Source organism: Excalfactoria chinensis, chromosome 2 (assembly GCF_039878825.1).
Source record: "Excalfactoria chinensis isolate bCotChi1 chromosome 2, bCotChi1.hap2, whole genome shotgun sequence".
Lineage (NCBI taxonomy): Eukaryota > Metazoa > Chordata > Aves > Galliformes > Phasianidae > Excalfactoria > Excalfactoria chinensis.
Window position 1 is genome coordinate 22,851,456 of NC_092826.1, and position 26,101 is coordinate 22,877,556.

General features: G+C 40.3%; 1 protein-coding gene across 1 annotated transcript in view; it reads left to right on the plus strand.

Moving 5' to 3' along the window:
- The first annotated feature begins 7,252 nt into the window (after positions 1-7,252).
- TRIQK (triple QxxK/R motif containing) overlaps positions 7,253-26,101 on the plus strand; it is a 63,160-nt gene continuing 44,311 nt past the window's right edge. Inside the window, exons 1-2 of the mRNA XM_072328803.1 lie at positions 7,253-7,370; positions 24,131-24,211. Coding sequence (XP_072184904.1) covers positions 24,151-24,211 — 61 coding nt within the window. The 5' untranslated portion in view covers positions 7,253-7,370; positions 24,131-24,150. The remainder of the gene's footprint in view (positions 7,371-24,130; positions 24,212-26,101) is intronic.

The following is a 26,101-nucleotide window of genomic DNA, read 5'->3' on the forward strand; positions in this document are numbered from 1 at the left end:
GTTTGTGGGAAGAAATGGTAGAGCACATTGGAGCTTGCATTAGAGATACTAAGAAAATAGGTGGTGAGTAGTTATTGAATAAGATTTCTGCAGGAATTTTGCAAGGAGAGATAGAAGACTACTCATGAGTTAAGACTTTTGACAGTGCTGGTATAATAACATTCACTCTGATAAAAAATGAGGAGGTCAAAAAGATTGGCAGATAGGAAATAACACTGAGGTTGGAATTAATATACAGACTGACAAGAATCTGTTGCTAATCTGGGGCTACTGAACAATTTTTTTCTTGAAGTCAAACAGATAATTAAAAATGATACCCGCAAATGTGGCCTTATCCTGGAAAACAGTATCTGAAACTATTATGAACGCTAATTTCAAACGATTCAATGCAGTTTGCCAAAACAAAGTTTTGATGAGGCACATAACCAAGCTGTTGGACATAAAATGGTGCAATGGTCAGGGTTAATGGCATGCCTGAACTCTGAACTCATTGATCACTGTTTGGAATAATTAATTCAGTGCTATCGTATGCATTTTAGAAAGGACTTTGCAAAATATAAAAATTACTTTCAGAAATATTGAAAGAAACTCATAGCAGAAGGAGATCTCAGTAAAACCTCCCAAATCTCAGCAAATACCATTTATTAAAAAGAGGGTTAGACTGCGCTCTGATAGCAGTGTATAAGCACCTTCATAGCAAGAAGACGCTGACAGCTTTACCGGTAGATAAGGACATCGAGAGCGCCAATGGTTGAAGGAGGAAATTGAACAGATTCAAATGTGAAATTAGAATTAGCTGGAGACAAGTCTACAGCATGGGTCTATAGACATGTAGAAGACGGGGCTGAACATAAAGGTACTCCATACATCTCTGGCAAGATGTGAGGGATGGGGTCTGTACGGAGGCTGCTCAGGACCCTGTTACATGCTTATCCTGAGGGTCAGTTCAGGTATTCCTTCAAAAAAATGGTGCTTCCAGTTAGTAACCTTTGGTCTGCTCAGTGGTTCCGATGAAGCTGAGTGGAGGTTTCATGAATGCAAGAAGTACCCACCATGTCTGATCTAGGTCCTAAGAGGCATGCAGATAAACGCAAAGTCTCTTGAATTGTGAACTGTGTAGAGTTAGACAAAGGATTTACTTATTTAAACATCCTTTCTCTGGAGGGAATTGTTGCTAAATTATTGGGAATACAATGTAAGAATGGGGCAAATATAGAACATTTTTCCCCAGCAAAATGCCCTGAGCTTTCATCAGTCTGCACTTGTATTTATTTCTTAGTAGCCTTTGATAGATACCTCTTTTATGACTGCTTTATGAGTGCAAACCAAAGTAATCTTTGCAAATGAATCCAACTGTTTAACAGTGTGCTGCTCAGAAGGGAAAGTCCTCCTATTTGTTTTAATCTTGCTACCTGATTATTTTATTCAGTGCCCTCTTAATTTTGATGTTTGGGATACAGCAAATAGTTGCTCTTTATTTACACTGTCTCTGCAAGTAATGACTTTGTGTGCTATCTCATCTTTTCTCCTTTCCAGGATGCAGAGTTTTATTTAACCCATATAACCTTCTTTTGTACAGTAGCCAGATATTATAATCCCTGTTACCCACCTCCTTGATGTTTCCCAGTTCTACACATCTTCCCTGAGACAGGGAGATGAGACACATTGCTCAAGACACAAAAGCTCTGTTCTTATGTACAAAATGTCTGTAGAGTGATGACTTTTGTCTTTCTCTCTGTTCCCTTCTAAGCAATTTTGAATAGGCTGTTTTGATGTTTTGACCTCTGCCAAGCACCAAGCTGATATTTTAAGAGGACTATCTGCAGTGACTCTAGGATTTCTCCCTTGACGGGTAATAGTTCACAAAGGCCATGCATAGGACAGGACATTGAACTTTGCCAGAGAGACAAATCTTGGGCACTTGCATTTCATCACTTGTACTACTAAATAGCTACAGCTGTTCCCAGTGCAGTACTGGTCTATACCAAGCTATTCCCACACGTGTTTCAAGATTCCTAAAGCACAAGTCAAAATCTGCCAGGAATGACTACTAAGGGGTAGCCTAAATGTAGTCACTCTGTTTGAGGTTGAAGGGAATATAACAATGGGCACATGTCAGGACATTGGTGTCAAAGACCAGTCCTAGGTACCCTAACACACAAGTATTCACACTGTGTTATTATGTATTAGTAATATATGTAGGTATGTTTCCCACAGCATATTTGCATCTTATTGTTGTATTTCAGCAGACATTTTAAAATGTAATCCCTGAATATCACGGGATTTGATAACCTTTGAAGACAGTTTTACTTTTGATGACTTTGAATGATTTTGTATCATCAGAAAAATAATTGCTGCTTTACTACTGAGTCATCTGGGACTGTATGGAATAGCATGGAGCTTAGGAAAGTCATTGCAAATGCCACTCTCCTGGTATGAAACAGAGCTGTTGTTTCTGTTTTTTCTTCTAGAGGAGTAACAGCCCATTTATCCCATAGTAACTTGGCTGGTTTGGTTTTCCAGTTGTAGTATTTTGATCAACCACCTTTATCCACATTTTTAGTTGAATCTTTCAAAGAACTAATAGATGCAGGAGATATGATCCTCAACTACAAAATTTATGGAGTATCTTCCTCCATATAGGACTTCCATCCACTTCCATTTGCTACTGTATCTTCAAGCATTTCCCTGGTAGAGAATGGTAGAGAATTCAGATGTGCTGGTCTGTAGTTCCCCAGCTCTTTCCAGATGGTCCCTATGCCTCAATTCTCCATCTGTAAAACTGTGATGCTGCTAGTTCACAAACTAATAGGGCTGAAATGAAGACTAATTAATGTATGTTTCTGAATCACTCAAATATGAGTAATATGAATGGCTATAATGCATTTAAACGATTCAGAGAAGGGTTTTGTCTACAAAGCAGTAAATAAAAAGGGAGACCAAACAATGAAGAGCAATAAATAAAATACTGAAGTACTGAATAATTTGTGTGCTAAGCAGGGGTATAAAGTATAAAGCTGAAAGAGAAGATTATCACTCCCCAAGTCTGTTCTTTAGCTTCTCCAAAGCCAAAAGGAGACATTCCCATCTCTTCTCAAGAAAATAAAGCAAATCAAATCAAGATCTATTAAGTAAAGGAAAATGAAAATTCAATATAGTGCTTAGAAAAGAAATGAATAATTTCTATTCTCACTTTGTCTAGCTTAAACTTTAATCTATGCACTTTTCCCAGTTATTATACTGGGAGGGGAGGAGTAGAAGTTAGAAAGTCCAAACAATATTAATAAGAATAGAGAATCTCTACCATATAGAAAATCTCTTAAGACTGCAGAATATATACATACATTTAAAAAGGTTATTTTCATTCTACAAGGTTCCCAAACAAATCACAGCTTAATTCTGCCTTGCAATAGGGCCTGTGCCAAAGATCTTTGAAGTTTCTAAATGACTCAACAGGCTTTGGATCTGGCCCTGAAGTAGTAAAATCTATGCTGAATGTTTATAGATAACAATTTAGTCAGTGCTGGCTTAAGAAAAGAAAAAGGAAATAAATTAAATACATCTTCCAGTGACATAAGCCTCATGAAGAATTAACTAGGATAAGCACTTACTCTAGTTGGTGCACTGTCGATCTGAACAATGCAGACAAAAATAATAATTAAAACATAGCTTCATGCTGAGATGAAACTTTCAAGAGTCTCTACTGTGTTAAGCTTATGATTTTTCTGTTTTTGTATTTGCAAGCATAATTATGTCCCAGAGGCAACAGGAGCTAGTGCTTGTCAGTCCCCATTTCCCCCTCCGATAGGAGATTAATTTCTTTACACAGAAATCCAAAATTTGATGCCAGAGCAATAATAATAATGTAAACAAGTCTTTTATTCTTTTAATCTGGAATGCATAATTTAATGGCATAGCTGTATAAATAATGAAAATACCACATCTACTTTAGACAATTAAGGGTAAACCGAAGGTAACATTTAATGTAGTATTGATTGACTATATCAACAAAATGACGACTGACATCTCTATGGATGCAAGTAGTTAGGAAAATGCTACCAAATATATCAATACAGATTAAGCAGGGAAAGGATGGAGTAGACTTGGTGGCTCAGAGGACTGGTAATGGAATCTGGAGCCTTTCTTCTCCAGCATAGTGATTCAAACTGGCCCGGGTCAGTCTGCGACTTAAAGTCATTACCATCAGGTGGCTCTTCAGTGAAGAGTTTGTCCTAATGGCAGGCTGTCTGTCTCACGAAATGCGCCATCTGTCATGACTTTGACACTGTGCTGAGATTTCCATCTGGAAGGCTGGAATGAGAGAGGACTGGCTCTGTGTTCCCTTCACCTGGAGTGTAGTGGAGGTTAAGGACAGTTTCTGTGGCTTGCTCTGCCACGAGCTGTGCTGCAGAGGTTTTAGGAACATGAGATTTCAGTGACCATGGTGTTAAATACTAACGAAGCAAAAAGTAAGAGGAAGGTACCTATGCTGAAGAGATTGTAATTGAAATGTAAGGAAAGACGAGAACTGGCAGACAGAAATAGTAAAAATGGAATAACTAATCAGGCAGTACCAGTTAGCATGACAGCAATAGGCTCAGCACACCAGCAGCATCAGGTTGCAGTACAAATCCTGCCATACTTGTGTTTTTGGATGGATTTGTTCTACAGGGCACATCACAATGGAATTTGTTTTAAATAAAATGAATGCAGTGAAATCAAGTGTACTGGGTAAATCAGTAGTGAGAAGTAACACACTAAAGCTAAGTGAGGAACAAGACAAGATGGGAACAAAGGCCTTCAAAATGAAGGCAAAGTGCTAACAGAGTCACTGTACAGATGAGAGACAGTGGAGAGATGCAAAGGTGGGAGTGACAGACAAAGGAATGAGATAAGGGGATTATTTCTTTCAGCAGCAGTTCAGCTTGTATAAGAGCAGAGCAAGACTGTATCTGTCAAAGCCACAAAAAATGACATTGTTATGAAGTGACAGGAGCATAAAGACAGTTTTAGGTTGGATGGGCATTGCTGCACCTTTTGAGTTCTGGAGAAAGATATTACTTGAAAATAGCCCGAATGTTAGCATCAAGTGAATTGCTTATTGGCAACATTTGGACTGAATCCTGAGTGAGAGATGAGACATGCCTTTAATTGGTAATGCGGGCAAAATGAATGTACCACAAAGAACTATTAACATTCTCTTACATCTTTGAGCTTGACCTGATGGTTAGACAATATACAAGGAGATACCAAGTTAGACAGTAGACACAGGTTATTGCATTTTAGAGAGGTAGTTTTATGTAGTTAATGTTGTCAACTTGGAAAAAAGACACTGAGCATCGTTTTTCAGCCTTTGATCTGCTGAGCTCTGAAGGTTCATGAACTGATGCAAAAAAAAAACCTACACAAAAGATTATTTTTTTTTTTAAAAAAGGAAGCCTATTTTCACTTAATTTTGACTGACTCAACTTCTACTGAAAAAACATTCACAAATCTTAAAGTTGAAAACCACTGCATAGAAGAATAAAAACAGACTCCTGTCAAACTGTCAGAGTAACCTGAAGGTTTTGTGAAGAAGTGAAAGGTGGGAGAAACAGGAAAAGACAGTCAGCAAAAACAGCAGCTCATGCATTTTCTTTGAAATTTTGTAAGAAAAAATAAAACCATGTTACTTAAAAAAAAAAAGCATTTAGATTTTAAAATTCATATGCCCAAGAGACATGGCAACAAATTGATGGGTGTGCCAAGATTAATAAATGGTACCAGTTATTCCTCCCTGATTGATATACGTTTCGGTTATAGTTACATATTCAGTAATTCTATTCCTTGTGTATTTATATCAGTGACAGATTACAAATATCTTTGGATGCACATACTCCACACGGACCTCTTCTTAGCCTTCAAAATGCACCAAGTCTGTAAGCAGGACAAATTTCTCAGCAGTTATTTGGGTATCACAAAACCAAGTATCTGAGTAAACTTATTCTGATAAGTCTTCATGCTGTGGTTTTGTTTGTTTTTGTGGTTTCTTTTTGTTTCTTTGGTTGTTGTGATTACCTAGTCCAAAAACATGTGTAATAGCCATGATAGCTCTTCTACACATATTACACAGGAACATCAATGAGTGTAATAATTGGGTTTAATTGAACCGTATTAACACAATTAAACAAAACATTTAACTGTATATGGTGCTTGTTAAGAGTATGAACAAATAAATTGTCATTTCAAATTCTGAACACGCAGAGATTAGAAAAAAACAGAGAGAAAGCCTCCTGTGGGTGCGACACTGTGTCCCACAGGGGCAGGTACCTTGAGAAGCAAACAGTGAGCTGCTTGATTCCAAGGAGTTACACACTGTTCAGTGTGAGGACTTTCTGCAGGTACAAAAACCAGCATGTGTCATCTCAGCTGAAGTGGGGATTGGCTGAATTTCTAAGAAATCTGTTTTGTTTCAGCCCTCCACTAAGCCTGCTACAAAAATGACTAGAGAAATCCCTGTGGCTTGGCACGAAGACCAGGCAGAATCTCTGACGAATCAACTTTTCTCTAGGCTCATTCTCCACTCTGTATTCATGTCATCCTTCTAGATGGGAAAGTTCAGCTGGGTAGGGCTTTCACTTCCCGAGTTGCAGAGGTAAACAAATGCAAATATTTCTTGTTGTGTATCTTTACTCCAGAGGAGTGTTACACTTGATTATCAGCTGCCATTTTGCAGGAGGCGAGGCACATCCCTGCCATACTAATCAGCCAGAGTCCGAAGAGCTGAGGGCTGATTGCCTGTGCCAGAGTAATGAATTATGTTGCAGAGGATGTGGTGGTGGAAGATTACCTGACGGGGTTAGTAATTCACCATATGTGTGGTTTTAGGTCCTTAAATGTAAATCCTGACTCGGGTGTGCTTCTATTATTGCTTTGAATTTTACTCACTTAGCACATTTCTCACACAGGTAGGCAAGAGCTGTCAGAACTGAGTGGCACTGATGGATGTGGTTAGCGTGAAAGGTGCTGATGGGTTGACGGTTGGACTAGATGACCTCACAGCTATTTTCCAACCTTAATGGCTCTATGAAGCGGGGCCACAAGCTCTCTGCCTGGCCGCACCTGCAGCACTCCCACCCCACAGCACTGCTCTGCGAACGCCGAGGGGTTCCATGAGCACAGTGCAGGCTATCGGGACACCTCCTCCATCCCACCTGCAGTCACAGCTGCGGCGGGGCGGGCCCTACTCCCAGCCCCTCGTAGGCCGCAAGCCACTGCCCGGCGGGGCGGGCGGCAGCGAGAGGCGGGGCGGAGGCGGCAGTCCCGCCGGCACAGAACGCCGCCCCACCGCTGGAAGACGGAGGAGGCGGAGCTCTGCCGCTCGGCCCCAGGTACCGCGCCGGGTCCCGGGCTGGGCGAGGGGCGGCGGGTAGCGGAGTGGGCCTTCGCCGCCTGGCCTGCGGTTGCCACGGCAACCGTCCCCCCACCCCCAGCCGCCGGGAGTCGTGAGGCGCTGCCCCGCCGCTCCTCCGGCGCCGCCATTGGCCTGCGGACAGGCGCGCCCCGCCGGCGGCACGCTCGGCCGGCCCGCTGCCCCCGCGGGGCTCCGCCGCCATTGGCCGGCCGGAAGCGCTCGCCATCGCCATTGGCTGGAGAGTGCTGCCAATCGGGGCTGCGCCTGAGTGCTGCCTTTGGAACGTCTGCTGAGGGGGCGGGAGGGGGCAGCGGCGAGCGTGGCCATCTTGGGTGTGGGCGGGCGTGCGGGGTACGGGGGGCAGAGCGGGCGGCTCCCGAGGGGGCTTAGGCGGGGTAGCGTTTGGCCGCGACCCTTCACCTCGCCTTGAGCTCTACACGAACCTGCCTCGCTGCTTCTGATGGATCCCTTGCCAGGGGTCTCCTTAATACGGGCGGTGGATGAGGGCAGGTCCGGCTGAGGTTAGGGAGCTGGTAGCAGGCCTGCAATTCCCTGGCGAGCCTTGTGTAGCCGTGGCAAGTCACCGCACATGCGGGCTATGGAGGGGCCGTGTGTGACCAGCAGGCTGCCCCGGCACTAAGGCTGGGTGAACCGTGATTTGCAGAGCTCACCAGACTTACCTTTTGGGTGTGAAGTATTCTGGGGGCGTTGGACTCCTTTGTGTTGTTTGCAGAGTCAATTGGTCATACTTAAGCTCAGAAAATCCTTTGTGGGAGTTTGGGAGCCTCTGCTTCTGGATGTGAAGTACTGACAGAGTTTTCTGTGAATGTAACCATGTGGCTTTGAAACTGCTTTGTGCTTCATCAGCCTAAGTAATGAGGACTGTGTGTTGTACCAGAAAACCCCTTTAAAAGAGCTTATGTTGTAACTGGGCGGTTGGTATGGTACACACATTAATGACACTTCATATGGGCATCAAGTTCTGTGCTGTTAAGGACAGGCTCTTTCCTGAAGTTGAGAACTGTCTACTGATCAGAATGCAAACGTATCTCCTAATGAAAAGCAATTCTTTTAGCCTTCGCTACCAGTTTGGCTATTGTATGGTGGAAAACTGCAGGAAGTGATGTTTAACAGCTGCAGAACATCTACAATTATGGTGAAATTTGTATTATTTTTAAAGTAGCACTGTTTGGTATGTTTTACTTGGCTGAATCACTTCTTGGTACGAAATGAGCTAGGAACAATCCTGGTTGTTGAGAACATAACTTGTATGTTCGCAAAGGAAGAGTTCAGCAGATGCTTTCGTTGGCATGACTATCTTTGATCTTGAAATAGTACATATTTATCCTTCTAGGGCTTGTTTTTTTTTTTTTTATGTCTTTATGGAAGGCATGAAGATATGAGCACACTTAGGACAGCGCTCTAAGTGCAAACAGAAGGGTTGGCTTTTAAAGAAGTTAATCACACCAGTACAGAGAGTTGTTACATTATTATTATTATTTTAGGGAAGAACAATTGCTCACCTTTTTACTTGTTTCAATATGTAAATCCTTTTTCTAATTTGCTTTAGACTTCTGTGTACTCTCTATCCGCTTGAGCATGGGGTAACCTCAAGAGGTCCCGCTTGAGCATGGGCACGGACTGGGTAACCTCAAGAGGTCCCTTTCCAAATCACTGCTTCTTTTGCTTCATTTAACCAAGTACAGTTTACAGCAAGATTCTGCAATTGGTTTCTTTGTCTGAAACAGTATTTCATATCGGCGGAAGCAATGCAGTAAAAACCAACGACAACAAATAACCCAACAGCTCTTGTTTCACCACAGATATGGGAGTTCTTCAAATATCTAGGATTGGGAAGTTTATAGTAAATCACCGAAATGGAGATTTCTGCTCACTGGCAAAACTTCTCTTTGAATTGAGTCTTGTGTCTGTATACGTGCTAGCACATATACGTCTGTATGTATTTATCTGTTGTGTTCCAGAAAACAGGATTATCCCTTCAGCTTCAGGTACGAACAGTTCAGTTGCTGAATTCAATTACTGCATCATATTTAATGAACAAGATTTTTCCAAACCTCCTTCTGTAAAAATGGACTGCAGTGAAGAGAAATATATGGGAATATATATTGTTTCTTTATAAAATCATACTTAAAGACAGTGCTTTTGTTACTGTTTTTCTTTTAAATGTTTATGAACTTGAACTATAGGAAGTCTGTTGATGCGTGCTGAAAGAGTCCATGTGCACTTCTGCCAGCTTATGACTTCTTCATAGCTCTCACTGTTACATTGTGCAGGTTTTTAAGGTAAGGGAACTCACTTGTGTGCAAGTTCTATGCCGGGTATGGCAGAATTCTCTGACCCAATATTTGTCACAAATAGGAAATGAAAACCTGGTCAATTAAGCTAATGTATCGACCTGTTATACTACCCAGTTGTTGAAGCATTCGAGCCGAATTTGCAGCTGAGTGTTGAAGGAGGGCAGTGCATTGTATGGCAGTACCTCCAGCAAACAAGATAACTGATATGTTTTATTTTGTTTGCTTTCTTTATTGTGTTTCTTCTCAGCTCAGTGAAGACTTTTTTCCTTGGATTTTCCTGTGAAGTTTGTTTCTCGGTACCATTAATTTCTCTTAGGGTGTTTTAGAAACCTTTCAGAAGAAACCAGGTGAATACCATCGAGATTAGTTACAATTCCAATTAATTACAGTTTCCTTGAGATTTTTCTCTTAACCAGGAAGTTTTTTTGGGTTTTGTTTTACTTTAGGATATTTTCATAATAATCTGAATCTTTCATTGGACAAAACAAACTGAATTACAGAAAAGGTTAGAATACTTTGGAAGGTCTTTAGCCTACTTTAGGAGCATATAACGTTACACAAACATATAATGTTACACAATGAGATTTTTTTTTTTTAAAAGCTTATTTAAAACAAAAAGGGTTACCATCATCTTGGAGAGCAAAGGCACTCTGTTAAGTACTGGTTCTACTGCAGTAAATTGTTACATTTTTATGTTAGGAGATACATAATGAAAATGACACAGTTGTCTCCCTCAGTCTTCAGACCTTCTTCCAATACTAATATTTTAATATACTTACACCTGGGAAGCAGGACCCCAACAGTGTGTGTTCTCTGACACAAACACTACTTGCTTCTTGCAGGTTTACTTTTCATTGAGAAAGAAACGTTAAAGAGAGTTACAGGATACATACCAGCCAATCATTTTTTAAAATAAAGAATGAGGTGCTTTTCAGTGCAATGGCTATTCTCATTTCACATGAAGTCTGCGATGATTAAATATTAAAATGATCGATGGTTTAAATTAATATAAAAACTTTTCAGGGGATTATTACAAAGATTAACATTTTTAATGTTTTAATACTTCCATAGTTTATCAATCACAGGCACAGTGAAACTGTTTTTAGCTAGTGAACTGATGAGCTCATATATCATTGCAATATTATGCGTAACATAAACATTACAATGTTGTTGGTAGAAGAGATAAAGAAACACAATTTATGTTGTAGCTCTTTAATAATCAGGTTTGGTCTTGGAGTATTTTTTGACACGGAAGAAGCAGGTAAGGTTGTTATTATTGTTCATTCATGTCTTGTGATTGTTCTTCACGTTATCCTTCATAGAATTATTGAATTATAGAATGGCTTGGGTTGGAAGGGACCTTAAAGACTACCTAACTCCAACACTCTGCTGTGGGCAGGGCTGTCACCCACCAGATCGGGCTTCCCCATCCAACCTGACCTTGAATGCCAGGAATGGGGTGTCCACAGCTTCTCTAGGCAGCCCATGCCAGTTCCTCACCACTCAAGTTAAACAAATTTCCTCTCTGTTAGTTAAAGTCATTCCTTATTGTATAAATAATGATTGAACTATGTAAAAAGTTGGTTCTCTTCCTTGCTTATGTGCTCCCTTCAAGTACTGAAAGGCTGCAGTGAGATCTCTACATAGCCTTCTCCAAGCTAAACAAACTCAACTTTATAGCAGGTGCTCCACCCTTCTGGTTGTCTTAGTGGCCCTCCTCTGGACTCACTCCAACAGGTCCATGCCTTTCTTGTACTGGGGCCCCAGTGTGTTTGCCATCAAAACCAAGATATGCTGTGTTGAGTTAGTGGGTGTAAGCCCAATAGCAGGAGTCAAGAGCGAGCGAAAATGGATAACAGGAAAGGAAGGCTACAATAGAAATCCAGAAATAGCTGTTGAGCTGGTGAAATGAATATATGGAGAAAAACCTGTTCTGACAGGCTTAAAGTGGAGAGGGTGCTTATACCAGAAATGGCAGTATGAGAGAGTGGAAGAGCAAAGGTTAGCACAAGGTCAGTGCTGAGAGTAGTATTGGGGAGTTAAATTCCAGAGGGCAAATTGAAGCACATCATTCTGTATACAGGGCCAGTTTGATGTCAGCTACTCATGCTGTTATTTCTATTCTTAAGTAGGACAACAAGCTTTTGGTTGCCTTTTGCTGGAAAGCCACATTGTTCCTTATGTTTCTCCCACTGAAAATAACATAATGAAACTAAGTACCTTTTATGTTGTGAACTCTGTTCTGTGGAGGAGGAAACAAATTGGGTTGGAAGTGTAGTAGATCTTAAAGTTTTATTTATTTTATTCTGCCTGTGCTGTGTGATGTAAATGAAGAGAAGGTTAAGTTTACCCATGGTAATTCCCTTTCATATTTACATTATCAGTCAGCCTGTGTAGCTTTTTGTACTTTCATGTATTGTGTTTTCATTGTAATCTGTACATATGAAGTTTTCAATTCTACAGACTCATATGCAGGAATTTATTCATTACTGGCTCTGACAGATGTGCTCTGGAAGCCTTTGGTACTGAGTTTAAGATGCTACCAGCTGGTTATCTTCTTCCCAACTCCAGCTGCAGTCTGTTGGGAAGAGCCCATGATCCCTCCATCTCAACCACCAGAGTTTGCTTCCTTTCTCCTCAACCCAAATCTACTTTTCAGTAAATGGAGCTGATGCATGGACTGTGAATGGGGCTCCTGGGGCTGAGTGCACCTCAACTTCCTTCCTTGCCTTCAAGACTATGGGCAGCAGCACTGTAAAACCTCTGAGGTACACCCAGTTTGCTGATGAGACTCCCCTGTAGTTACACGTGAACTTGTTGTTGACTTTGTGTTTTTGATAATCTGTGTTTTCCATCTTTTACTCTACTGAATCAGCATGGAAGACATTTCACAGCTTCTTGTTACTATATTGCTATCTTCTCCTCGTTTTGACTGTTCTTAGAAGTGATCATGGCTAAAAGCTCATAAATCCTTCTGTCATGTAGTGAGTATGCCAAAGAAATTGTCCAGTAGGCTGTTCTAGTGTTGAACTCATTGTGTGTGGAGCTGATTAAGCTGCCTGCAATTAAGATTACGTCACTTTATTACAAGACTAGTTTTGTATTACTAATGTCCTTGCCAAAAGGAAATGGTTAACCTGGAGCAATGGATTATTTGTTTTGTTTCGTATCTTGGCTGTCAAACTGAAAGTACACTATTTGTATAGCTAACAGTGAAATTTGATTAGGTTGTTGATTGACTTGCTATTAGACTAAAATTAATTTAAAAATGAGTAATAATAAAATGGATAAAGAGCTGGGTAGCTGCCAATGCTCAGAAGCAGTGTCTGGAGGTCACTGCCAACGGGTGAGCGCTCCTGGGGACTTCTACCAGAGTTACCTTTGAGTGCCCTCCTAAAGCCAGGGGTAGTTCTGTTAGAGAGCAGCAACAAAAGGGGCTGATATACATCAGGGTGAAGGTGAGAAAGCAAACAAAATCCCTTTGGTAGTACCAGTGCTGGGATGCTGTATCTACTTCAAATTTCTCAAAAAATAACGTCCTGAAAAAATTTTTGAAGACACAGACTTACTGCTGCTAATGGTAGTGGTGCTTGAAAGTGGATTCAAGCATGCTGTAATGCTTCTGAGTACTCGTCTACCTTATTATGCAGGGCTTCAGCAAGGTCAGATGGCTGTCCTGCAGGTTGTGGCTGAGGCCCTCCTATGTATGTGGTGTGGGATTGCTCGGCAAGCCTGTGCTTCACCCCTGTGATTTTGTTATTTCTTTTCATTACGTGAAGTGTGGAAGGTATTGTTTCCTTTTTGTTGTATGAATGCCTCATGAAAAGCTTCATATAATTTGTTTCTTTGTTGTTTTTTTTTTCAACCTTAGACTTAGGTGTGATTAAATTTAAGTATGATTTTAGTGGACGCACAAAGAATTTCAGCAGCTGATAATTTGAGTTTTTTCATTCTGCATTCATAAAATGGTCAAAGCAAGAACGGATGTTGCTTTCTTTGGATTTTTTTGGTGTATACCATTAAATTTGTGAATGAATCTTTTTGATTCGGAGTAAAAATGTTAAGGAGCATTCTTAGTTTAATATTAACCTCCTTATTCTGGAAGACAGGATCATTTGAAAGTCTGAGTTATTTCAGTATCTTTCAGAGTATACAGAGCAGCAGACTAACAGGCAAAGCAGGAAGAGGGTATTCTGGAAAAAATGATTATTACAGAGACAGAACCTATTTTTAAAAAAAAGCTTCAAAGTATTTTCATTTTAAGTACACCAGTGGGGTTAAATAATATTTGTAACTTCTGTTAAAGTAACACATCATAATAATTTAAAACAAAAGGTCCCAGTGCACTTGCTAATATCCTTTATGGCTTCAGTAAAATACATCTGAAATGATTTACAAAGCGAAGCTTCTGAATACATTCTTCCAGTTCTACATGAGAAGAGAGTCTGTTTATCTTCATGTATGTTTATATATGCCCATGGAAATTATGATCTAAATGTGGGTACAGTACTAAAACATAGCCATATAAGCAGAGTGAAGAATCCAAAGCACTTGCATTCTGTCATTTATTGCACACAAGTCAAGTATATTGTATAGGCCCTGTTCAATTCTGTATCCTGACCATAGAAGGAGTCTATAGAATCTGTGCTGTATCTTGAGGAGGCTGACAAGGGGAGGGAATGGGACTTGTAAGAAAAAGTTCAGAGCAGATGCTTTCTGAGCAATCTTGTCTGGTTTTGAGCATCCTGATCTGAATGCTGTTGGTACTGGAAAGAGCCAAGAGCTGGAATGATGTTTGTGATGTACAGTATCAGTATGGACTTGTATTAACTCACCTTATTAAAAAGCAATATTAAAATTTCTATGGAAACAACCAGGATGACAATCGAGCTTAGTGCAAATAATGAAAATATTTTGGAATTTTAAAGTAGAAACATCTGAACCAGACTCCTTCTCAACACTGATCCAGCTCTCCTTAAAATCCTTGAGTCTGGCTGTGATGATGTGCAGTGTGTGGTAGGCACAGTGGTACAGCTGTACAGTAGAAGTTGAACTGATTAGTTGTTCCAGAAAGAGAACTGACCTGCAGTTTCTTATGCCGATTGGTGCTGAATCTGTTTGTCTTCATGAAAGCTAGCCTGATGTTGTCTTATAGTGTGCTCCAGCAGTTTTTGTTGGTTGTATGCAGTCTACCAGGCTTTATTTCAGGCAGCATATGCCTCTCTTTTCAACGCTGTATTTCAATAACATGTTTACAATAAATACAACTTCATGCAACCATGTGACTTCAGCCATCTAAACGACTACGTTTTCTTTGCTCATTCATCTCCATTGGTGCCACTTTGGCTTTCTTCTGGACAATGAGCAAAATTTCTTTTTTTTTTTTTTTTTTTTTTTTTTTAAGTGACACACACACTGAAGGAATTTGTGTCTCCGTCTGTTCCCAGTGTTCCCAGTCTTCTCTCATCTTGTGGTCTTACAGGGAAAGTCATGGAAAGGACCCAGGCATATGTGCATAAGTGGTTGCACCAGGGATCATCCCATGTTCTCGTAATTCACTGTTATTCCAACTGATGTTATTCTACTGTATGACAATCTTTTCTTTTTGCTGCCCTTTCTTCCCAGCTTGTTCTTCTCCACGCTTGTTCTCTCTCTGCCTTAAAACATGGCAATGAAAGTTTAGCACGTTTTCTGATGTCTGTGAGAGTTTCCTTATATGAAGGTTCTTCAAGTGGTGATGTCCTGTACACTGTCATAAAAATCATTGCCTTTACTGGGCTCTCTAGGTAAAGTTTCAGAAGAGCCAAGACTTGAGCAATTTAGATGCAATCTGCAGAGAGTGTGCTTGGGCTATTGTTTCAAACTACTTTGAAAGCTACTGAACTGATGTTACTTAAGCCATATTAAACTCTTCACCCAGTTATGGCCTAATTCTTCAAAACCAGTAGAGAAGGACTTGTTTTTGAAAACTCCCTCTAACATCTGCAAGTCTGTTTGCTAAGGCTGACTATTAAGCTCATTAGAAAGTGCTGAAGGGCTGAACTTTACATTTGCTGTGTTTGTGCTAAATACTGCAGTTTCTGCTTTGCTGCTACCTCTGAAATTTTAAAGGAAAAATACAAAAATGATGTATTGCAGTAAGCTAAGGAAATGCAGGTCAGCTTCATCTTCTGGTCTTTGTAGGGAAGGTGAACAGGTTATTCTGTCTTTAATCAGTTACTGGAAAGTAGTAGAAATGTAGATGCTAAAACCACCAAATTAGAGCTCTATGCTTAACATTTCTGTCACCTGATGACAAGAATAAATTATTTTTTTTAAAGCTGAGTTGCTTTCCTGAATATCTGTTACAGCATGTGAGACAACAAAAGGGACATCAAACTATTTTTCTACATTCATGGATCAGTGTATTTAATACTTAATGAGCTGCAGTAGTTTCAGAAATGGGGGAAAAAATCATTCTTAACAGTGGATGGCAAGATGACCTCTTAAGTCCTTTCAAATACCAGGTTTTTTAATAGAGCTACTAATTCAGTTTGGGTGAAGTGTTACAATTAGATCTACGTGGGCTGAAATTTTATTTGCTGCTGCTATGTGTAGCCTGCTTTCAACTTTCATGTGCTTGCTCCAGGTAAGAAATGAGACAATTATTAGACTGCAGGAATGGTGATCAGTTTTAGCAATTATCATGGTATGAAGTCATGTGTGATGAGACATTGTATTACTCTGCAGTGAAATATGGATCAGAAGAACATAAAAAGGTATGACGTAAGGAAAAAAATAATTACCTATATGAATTATTTTTTTTCTGTGCATACAGCTTCAATAAGTTACTGCTTTTATTCTCACTGAGGATCATATCCTACTTTGCTATATTGAAGAGACTGTGAATCAGACATAATCAATGGGTGGTTGTGGCATCAAGTGTAAGGTGAATATACTGAAGTATAATTTCTCACTAAATGTTTCTTCTAATTTAAGGAAGAAATAAGAGTTTTATTTTCATCAAAGATGAGCCTAAGCTCAAAATCCTCAAATGAGGAATTAGCGAGTGTATATTATTACAGCACTGAGAGTTTTAGCAAGTGGTGACTTTTGGCAAATCAGTACCATCTGGAAAAATATATTTGTGTCACTTCCCAAAAGCAATGAAGTAGGGAATAGAGGATTATTTTCTGGTTTAAAGAAGGGAAAGAAGAAACTGCTCTTCCTCTTCTCTACCATCCAGCAGTGCAAAACAGAATTTCTGAGGTCTGTATGAATATGGGCTCAGTGACGCCACATGGTGCTGTACGAAATGCAAGAATTTTAACTTCATAACATATTAAAAGTGAAGTGCTTAGACAGACTTAGCTGATTTTTAAATTTAAGGTCTTTGACCTCTTGCTTTATACCCATTCTTTAAATTATTTCCTACTTCATCAAAGGAAACGAATGCTGAAGGTGCGCGTGCTGCCGATCAAAGGAGAAATCAAGCTGCCTGTATTTAGCAGTACCTCCAAACTTTAATGCTGCTGCCTCACTTACTGAGACAGAACAAATAATTGCTTCCTGTGGTTGCTCATGACTCAGTGAAGTTTTAGCTGTGTTGGCAGAGTTAAGGGTGGGCTGAGTGCCCGCCTGGGTTTCTTCCTACCCTTTTACCTCAGAGTTCTCCTGTAACTACCCCCAGAAAGTTTAAACCGGCTGTGGTATTTTGAAGAATGTTGGTTCTGAAAAGCTGCATATGGTATAATTTATTGTATAATTTTCCCTTTAGCAGGGATTACTCTTTCCTCTTGGAAATACTACATTTTCAACTCCCTGGCAAGGCAGAAGTGAATGACATGGATGCTTTTTTCCTTCTTGAACTTTTTCAAGGGAATTCCTTGATGCACCAGTGCTGCCATATATTCTTATCAAAAAGAAAAAAAACTTTCAGCTTTGAAAGCTTGCAGTTTTAAATTTGTTCAGATGAAGAATCTGAACAAGATCTGTCTTCATATTAAAATGTGCATAGTGTTTCACAGATGGTATGACTCGTTCAGCTCTGAAATGAGTAGGGATTTTGGTTCTGAAGAGAAAGAACAAGTCCTAATATTGAAAAGTAAGCGTAAGGTATATAGCATCTCTCCAAATGGAGACTAACTTCTGCACATACCGCGCTTTTTATGAGAAGTACAGTAAAACCAATTCCTATGCAAATATCTTCTGCCTAAGTAATGTTTTTAAAAGCGAGTTTTGGCCAAGTGCTCTTTGGTTCTTCCTGCAGAAGTTGTGGCAAACTCTTCTGGGTGACAAATGACAATTTTAAGTCTTTGCTGGAAAAAACTTTCATTGGTGTGAAGTCTTTCAAAAAAAATCTTAGTTGAGTTTTGTGATCCTGAGCGTTTTCACTATTTTCCCTTGCTATCTTGAACATATCTTGATTGGAGAATCAGCCGTATGAGGAGAGGCTAAGGAAGCTGGGGCTGTTTAGTCTGAGGAAGAGGAGGCTGAGGGGAGACCGTATTGCCATCTTCCAGTACCTGAAAGGTTCTTACAGTGAGAGTGGGGCAGGTCTCTTCTCACTAGTGACAAGTGACAGGACGAGGGGAAATGGCCTCAAGTTGCGCCAGGGCAAGTTTAGGTTGGATATTAGAAAGAACTTCTTTACAGAAAGGGTGGTTAGGTACTGGAATGGGCTCCCCAGGGAGGTGGTTGAATCGCCATAGGCTACTGGTTAGGCTGCGGTTGGACTTGATGATCTTCAAGGTCTTTTCCAACCTGAGTAATTCTGTGATTCTATGATTCTATGAACATGCTTGATGACAATCTTTTCAGCTCTTCAGGTATTCAGAAACATTTTACACCTTGCAAAAGTAAGTAGACTTCCTGCTAAATGAGCAAATGCAAATATTTGGGCTTAATTGAACCTACCAAATGCTAGGTACTTAGGGGAGGTTTTGGTCCTGCTTTTACATGAAGCAAACATCCTGACATATGGCAGAAAAAATGTTGTAATTCCCAGTTGGATGTATTGCTGGGATGTGTAAGAGTGTTTGTTGTCCTCATCTACAATGTTAGGATTATTTGAGCAACATTTTTTCCACCTGAATTTATACAATCTTGTTTGGGTTTATTTGTTGTTTAGTTTTTCAAAAATGAGCTGAACTTAAAGTGACCTCCTTTCCTTCCAAGCTTACACTAAAAATATGTTAAATTCTTTTTATTAACAAAATAATCTAGCAAGGCTGGATTCTACAAGGAGCACTGGGGCAAGGATGCTTTCCTTTGAAATACTCTCAGCCTTGGAGAGGAACCTCCCAGAGGAATAGTAAGGACTAATATAAGACTTATGAATAAGACATGTTTAGATCAGCCAGTGAATGATTTTTAAGTACTAGTAGAGCTTATAAAATTCTTATTCCTGGGCGCAGTGTGATTAAAGTATTCAGCTGTATTATTCCTGCAATTTGCTATGCTGGTTACTTTCATTAAATTTCTTCTATTGAGTTTCACAGGCCTCAGTTGCTGTGCTTAGGTAGTATACAGAAAGCCAATTAAAATAACCAATGGCAATAACATCTAAAACATGTATTGGCGGACAGCTTCTCACTGCAGATGCAATGCTAGCCACTCCTTGAAATAACTTGATGCTCCCCAAGAATTGAATGTTTTCCTTAGATTTATTTTTTTTTATCTGAGGAGGATAAAATGCTATTTTTAGCCTATTGTAACTTGCAAGGGACATAGAATTTATTAATCTATGATCTGTGGAAGTAACTAATGGAAACCAGTTCTTTCACTGACAGCGAATCATAGTCAAAAATGGTCTGAGTTGTGATTGAAGTTGCTAACCTGCCTTGCTTCCAGTAAGGAAAAAATGCCTTTTTAACTCTGATATCCACTTTTAATTAAAGATAACATGTTTCTTAATGTATGCAGATTCTATAGTATGTTCTCCTACATTTTCAATTACAACTTGCTGTGGTGCTATTTACATTTTGTAGTGGTTCTTTTTTTTATCAGTGTTTCTCTCAACTGACTGTATTTCAGCTACAAGAATAGTCATTCCATTGATTGTTTTTATTGTTTTAAGTTGCCCTTTTTTAATACGGAGGCAGCTTGTTGCTGAAGAATACAGACATAATGGGCTTTCAAATACCACTGCTAAGACAGTTTGTACATATACACATATATAGGTGTGTTCATTGGTAGAAATTTTAAGCTTTATTAACCATATGTGTTGCACCATGAAATGATAGAATGGTTTGGGTTGGAACAGATCTTTAAGCTCGTTGGGCTCCAACCCGCTGCTATAGGCAGGGACACATCCCACTACTCAAGGTTGCTCACAGCCCCATCCAGGCTGGCCTTGGATGCTTCCAAGGAGGGGGCAACTACAGCGTCACTGGGCAACCTGTTCCAGTTGCCACCACCCTCACAGTAAAGAATTTCTTCCTGGTATCTAGTCTAAATCTATACTCTTCCTGTTTAAAACCATTTCCCCTTGTCCTGTCGCTGCCTGTTCTTACAAAAAGACCCTCCCCAGCTTTCCTGTAGGCCCCTTCAGGTGCTGGAAGACTGCTGCAAGGTCCCTCTAGGCCTTGTGTTGTCCAGGCTGAAGAGCCCCAGCTCTCTCAGCCCATCCTTGTAGGGGAGGTGCGCCAGCACTACTATCATCTTTGTGGCCCTCCTCTGGGCCCACTGCAGCCACTCCATGTCCTTTTTGTATTGCGGGCCCCAGGACTGGGTGTAGTACTCCAATGTGGGATCTCATGAGAGCATTTTAGGTGGGCAGAAAAGCAGAGTAGGGGGGCAACAATGAATACCGTGGATGCATAAAGTGAAGGTTTTGTGCTATATTCTCTGTACTTAATAGTTTTTATAATTTTTTTAAAAGTTAATTTTAATGTAACTCATGGTGTATATATATCTATTTCAGTAACGTAATAGCTTTACTTTGTTGTTAATGATGATACAGGCTGTGTTTCCTTTGAGCATTGTGCATTGAGATTTAAATGCTTTTGTGGTCAGACCTTGGATGGACATTCAGAACTGTTTTTTAACTCAGAAAATGCTATCGAAAGATGGAGGTGATAATAGGCAATTTATTTTCTGTATTCATTATTAGTTGGTGCTAATGAATAGAACAGGAGGAACAGAATCTTCTGAGAGTGTAAGCCTTCAAAAGTGAAATACTAAACAGGAGGGAAGGATGGTGGAAAAAAAACAATTAAGGAAACCACAACAAAGAGATCCTTTGACCTTGTAATATCTGTGAAATAGCAATAAATAAGAAAACATTCCAGTGAACCTCGCTTCATTTTCTTAGAATCCTCTTTTGAAGAACCTCGAGAGCTGGTGTTGACTTCAAAAGATCTGAAATCAGTCCAACCATTTCCCTCAGCAAAGTGAAGGTGGCTGATAACTGCGGATGACTGCTGCTCCTTTAAAGAGGGGAATGGAGCTTTTCAGATCGCTTTGTGAATTGTAAAGGTTCCAGGCTTTTCCTGTACAGAAATCTGATCAGAAAGTTGCATTCAAAGCTGTTCCTACAGTAAGATTTGTACATAATCTCATTAATCCGTATTTCATTTTATTTCTGGCCTGTAGCAAGTTTCTTCCTCAGAGATCACAGGATTCTTCATAGGAGAACATGAGTCCCTGAGGAATCACATTGTGAAAACAGGCTTGACTTCATACACACTAATATGGATCTTTATTCCCCTTCCACATCTATCACAGCACATTTTAAATGGTGGCTGATCTTTTATGCAAATAGCTATTTTATTAGATGTTGGGGCTGTATGTGATAATGTCTCCATGGGTTTCTCGGGAGTTTGCTACCAAGTCATCAAAATGGTGGCAGTGAGGGATCATAGAATGGCCTGGGTTGAAAGGTACCACAATGATCATCTGTTTCAACCCCCCCACTATATGCAGGGTCACCAGTCACCAGGCCAGGCTGCCCAGAGCCACATCCAGCCTTGCACTGAATGCCTCCAGGGATGTGGCATCCACGATCTCACTGGGCAACCTGTTCCAGTGTGCTACCATCCTTTGCATGAAAAACTTTCTTCTAATATCTAACCTAAGCCTCCCCTGTCTTAGTTTAAAAACATTCCCCCTTGTCCTATCTCTATCCACCCTTGTAAATAACCATTCCCCTTCCTGTTTATATGCTCCCTTCAAGTTCTGGATGGCCACAATGAGATCTTCCCAGAGCCTTCTCCAAGCTAAACAATCCCAGTTCCCTCATCCTTTCCTCACAGGAGAGGAGCTCCAGCCCTCTGATCATCTTAGTGGCCCTCCTCTGGACCCACTCCAAGAGCTCCACATCCTTCCTGTACTGGGGGCCCCAGGCCTGGATGCAGTACGCCAGATGGGGCCTCATAACTGCTGAGTAGAGGGGGACAATCACCTCCCTCTCCCTGCTGGCCCAAATGCAGCCCAAAACACAGTTGGCCTTCTGGGCTGCAAGCACACACTGCCAACTCATATACAGCTTTTTGTCCAACAGGACCCCAGGGCCCTCTCTGCCTGGCTTCTCTTAGTTTGTATAAATACCTGAGGTTGCCCTGACCCAAGTGTAGTGCCCTGCACTTGGCCTTATTGAACCTCATTAGGTTTACATGGGCCCACTTCTCCAGCCTAAGTCCCTCTGGATAGCTTTTCTTCCTTCCAGTGTATCGATGGTGCCACTCAGCTTGGTATCATCTTACCTTGGGATGTTGGCTGCCCGGCTTTGAAGAACAGAGGTGAGCTGCAGTGTTTGCAAGTTCTGGGGGCTGGGTTCCATGGCACTGAGTCACATGGGCTGAGGCTCTGCAAAGTAGGCCTGTTTTGTTGTTGGGTTTTTTTCCTAATAATGGGAATTAGTGCTTTTTGTCTCCAGTTTCTTGTGCTTTGTTGGCATTGCAAAGACTGCAAACATCTTTCACAGCTGACATTTTGTTACAGAACATTGTTAGGCTATTAAAATTATAAGAGGAAAGTCAAAACCAGTTTCTTGCACTGGCATAAAATAAGCCAAGAGTTAGTTTTGCTGTGTAAAACCCATTTGTTATCACCTCAACTAGCTGCAAGTTGGAATGTTGCCTTGATTTTCCACTCATGCTTTTATGGTGGGAACCTTATGTGGGAGAATACCAGAGAGGAAAGTAGCTGGGAAACATAATAGAGGGGAGAAAATACCTGTTGTTTACAGCTGACTGCTTATGCATTTTAGATAAAATGGGGATATTCTCTGAATCAAACTACAGTGATGCGTGGAAGTGTTAGAAGGATGTAATTGAGTTTTTGGTTCTGATTAAAAAATTAATAGCATTTTTTTATATCATTTTATTATCTCTGCATGCCTTTTGAAATGATTACTGATAGTCCTGTGTCTCACCGTGATCCAATCTCCTTTGATACATTTTTGTCATTTGTCATTATATGTTAATAAATAGGTTAAAATAAATAGGTACGTGCTAATAAAGTAGGTAAATACAAAGAAAGAAGAGTTGTGGTATCACTTGTATTGTCCTCTACTTTGATACTCATTTGCAAGTATGAATGGAATACCTGCGGCTGCTGAAGGCTGTGACACCTCATAGCCCACTCAGCAGGGACTCACCCTGCATTTCTGTGCAGGGTTTGGCACTGCAGGACCTTCAGCTACCAAGCTTCCCAAACAGCCTTGGCAGGACCTGGGGAACCTCCTCTGGTTGTACAGCTTCCTCTAGCTGGTTCTGCCTACTGTGAAACCACTGTGTATGCCTCAAGGCAATATATGCACAATCTGTAGTCAGCTTGTGGCTATGAAAGGTCATTTGACCAAAGTTTGCCCTTGCTGCTGCCCTCAAGCAAAGCCTGCTGGGCCTTGAGACAGATATGACAGCCCAGTAAGGGCGTGAATGGAAGTCCTAGAGTTTTGCATGTTGAACGGGTGTATTGGTGGTCTGCTGGAAAGCTACTCAAGTGACACCTGTTCACAGAAGAGATATGCTGATGGTGTGGGAGCACCAATTGTCAAGCAGAGCATCTCTGGACAAACAGTGCAGTCCCTTCTGCAGACATGGTGCCAGGCACCTACGCTGTGAGACCTGAGAAGTCCTTTCACTGTGGTTGTTGCTGAATGGTAAATTGCAGTACCATCAATTTATTTATTTATTTATTTTAAATTCAAAGTAACAGGCATTCTTTAATGCTAATAGCCCATGCAGTGAGGAAAAAAAGATGTGTTTAGAATTTATCTAATAGTTTTTACAATGGTTCTGATTAAATCCAGAATATTCTTGTGCTCTGGGTTGGCTTCTGTCTTTGCATGCAGCTTGGGAAATGTTTTTTGTTGCAGTTTTCTTTTTTCTGATGCTAGAAGTCATTGATTTCCTTAATAAGTCACTTAGGAATAATGTCTTTTTATCTTTTTTTTTCTTTTTTTTTTTTTTTTTTCCTATTTTTCTGGTACTGGCAGTGATTTCCGTATAGAAGACAATGGGTAGGAAAGATGCCTCTACAGCAAGAACTCCCGTTGACCAATACAGGAAACAAATAGGTAAGATATCTGAAGAAAAGTTTGTGTGCTTGAAAAAGATCTGTTTTGTGCTGCTAGACTAAGTTGGTTTAACAAAATGTATTATTTCTTCTCAAAGGCTTTATGTTGTTGCAAGTGATGCAAAGTAATGCATACTACAGGAAAACAATTTATGTATGCTGTTGACTAATCCATTCAGCAAAACCTTTCATGCAGACATTGTTTGGTGTATTTCTTTATTTATATTTAAGTCCTCAGTCTGTGTTTAGAACTGGTAGTGAGAGGCTGCAGTTGGGTAGTAGTGTGATATCTCTAAGTATTGGAACTTTCAGTATTTTTCTGTTTGTATTCAGTTTTAAATACAGATGTTTCTCAAAAGGAATATTGTTGATTCTCATAACCATTTTCGATATGCTGAATGCAGACAGAGATTTTACATTTATTTTCACATTATTAATTTGTTTCAATATTTTTGAAGTTTCTTTTCCCTTTTTTTTCTTTTTTCTTTTTTTTTTTTTTTTTTTTTCCTTGCTATTAAGAAGAATTTACATACATTGTAAACGTAGCTAACTTGAGTGGAAGTGTGCAAGCACACACACACATGTTCACACAGATGCACACATAGCAGACACAAATCCTTCTTTCATGGTTTAAACACATAGGTAAATGACTTATTTTTGGAATCCATATATACCTGTCACTCCAGGTGTAAAATAATATTATAAAGCACATACAGTATTTTAAAAGTATATAAAATGAGTACCTTAACCTCTACTCAATTATTTAAGTAAATGATTTTGATTTACAGTTGCTAAGCAGCCACATCTGTGTTTAAATATGCAGAGAAACTGTAATTGTCTGGGAAGAAAAGGCTGTTTATAACATACATTCTCATGGTGAAGGAGCTAAGGTTATGTGAACAGTCATAATTTTATTGTGCCTTAGTTTTTTCAGTGCTACCTTACTATTTTTGATATAATTGTTTTAATGGACTTGTGTGGGCAATTAGTGTGTCAGACTTCCTCAATGGCTGAGTCTCTGAGATAGTTAAAAGTGTGGTTGAAAATCTCCAATTAGCTTTACAGCTGGGCAGCAAATATACTGGAAAATGTGTGTACAGTTTAGGCTTGGTGTAGAAAATCTCATGTGGAGGAGATAGCACCACAGATATTTCTCAGGACTGGGCTAGGCAAGTGGAAGCTCCTTCGTGTGAAGACAGTGCTTCACGTGAAATTGGGAGTTCAGAGGGTGGCTTATAGTGTCAACTTTCTGACATCTTCTCAGCTTCTCATTGTGGTCTGTGCTTTTCCAGCTACCTCCTTTAGAGCTGCTTTTCTTCCTTTTGCAAACACTTCCAAGTTAATTCTGTCGGAGTCATGTTTTTTGAAGTCTTCTGCAAGGCAGAAGAGACCAGTGATTTTGAGAGGCTGTTCAGCAGTGTAGGATTGTGGTGCGTGAAGTTTCTCTCATTTTAGCAGTAAATTCTTCTGCTTGGATCCCTGGGACCACGCTGGGCCACTGAAGGACCTAAGGGAAGGTAAAGCTGCCGCACTATATGAGACTCACAAAATGACCTCACATTTCAGAGCTTGAGCTATTTCTTGCATATTAACACCACTTGGCACTGTGGTTGCACGTCTCATACCTGTGTGCCAGGACAGATCTGTGGTGTCTTAAGCAGGGGAGATGACATTGCTGTAGCAAGGAGGCAAGAGGGTATAAATCGGGGCCCAGTGCTCAGAGGGATGCTGTTATGTAGCTGTCCTGTTTCAGACTAGGCTTGTACAGCATGTCTGAACAATTTGGCACCTTCCTTGTTATATGATGCAGCACCATGATCTATTGGATACTTCAAAGTGCAATGTCCAAGGGGTCTCATAACAAGCTCATTTTCCTTAGAGGTGACACATT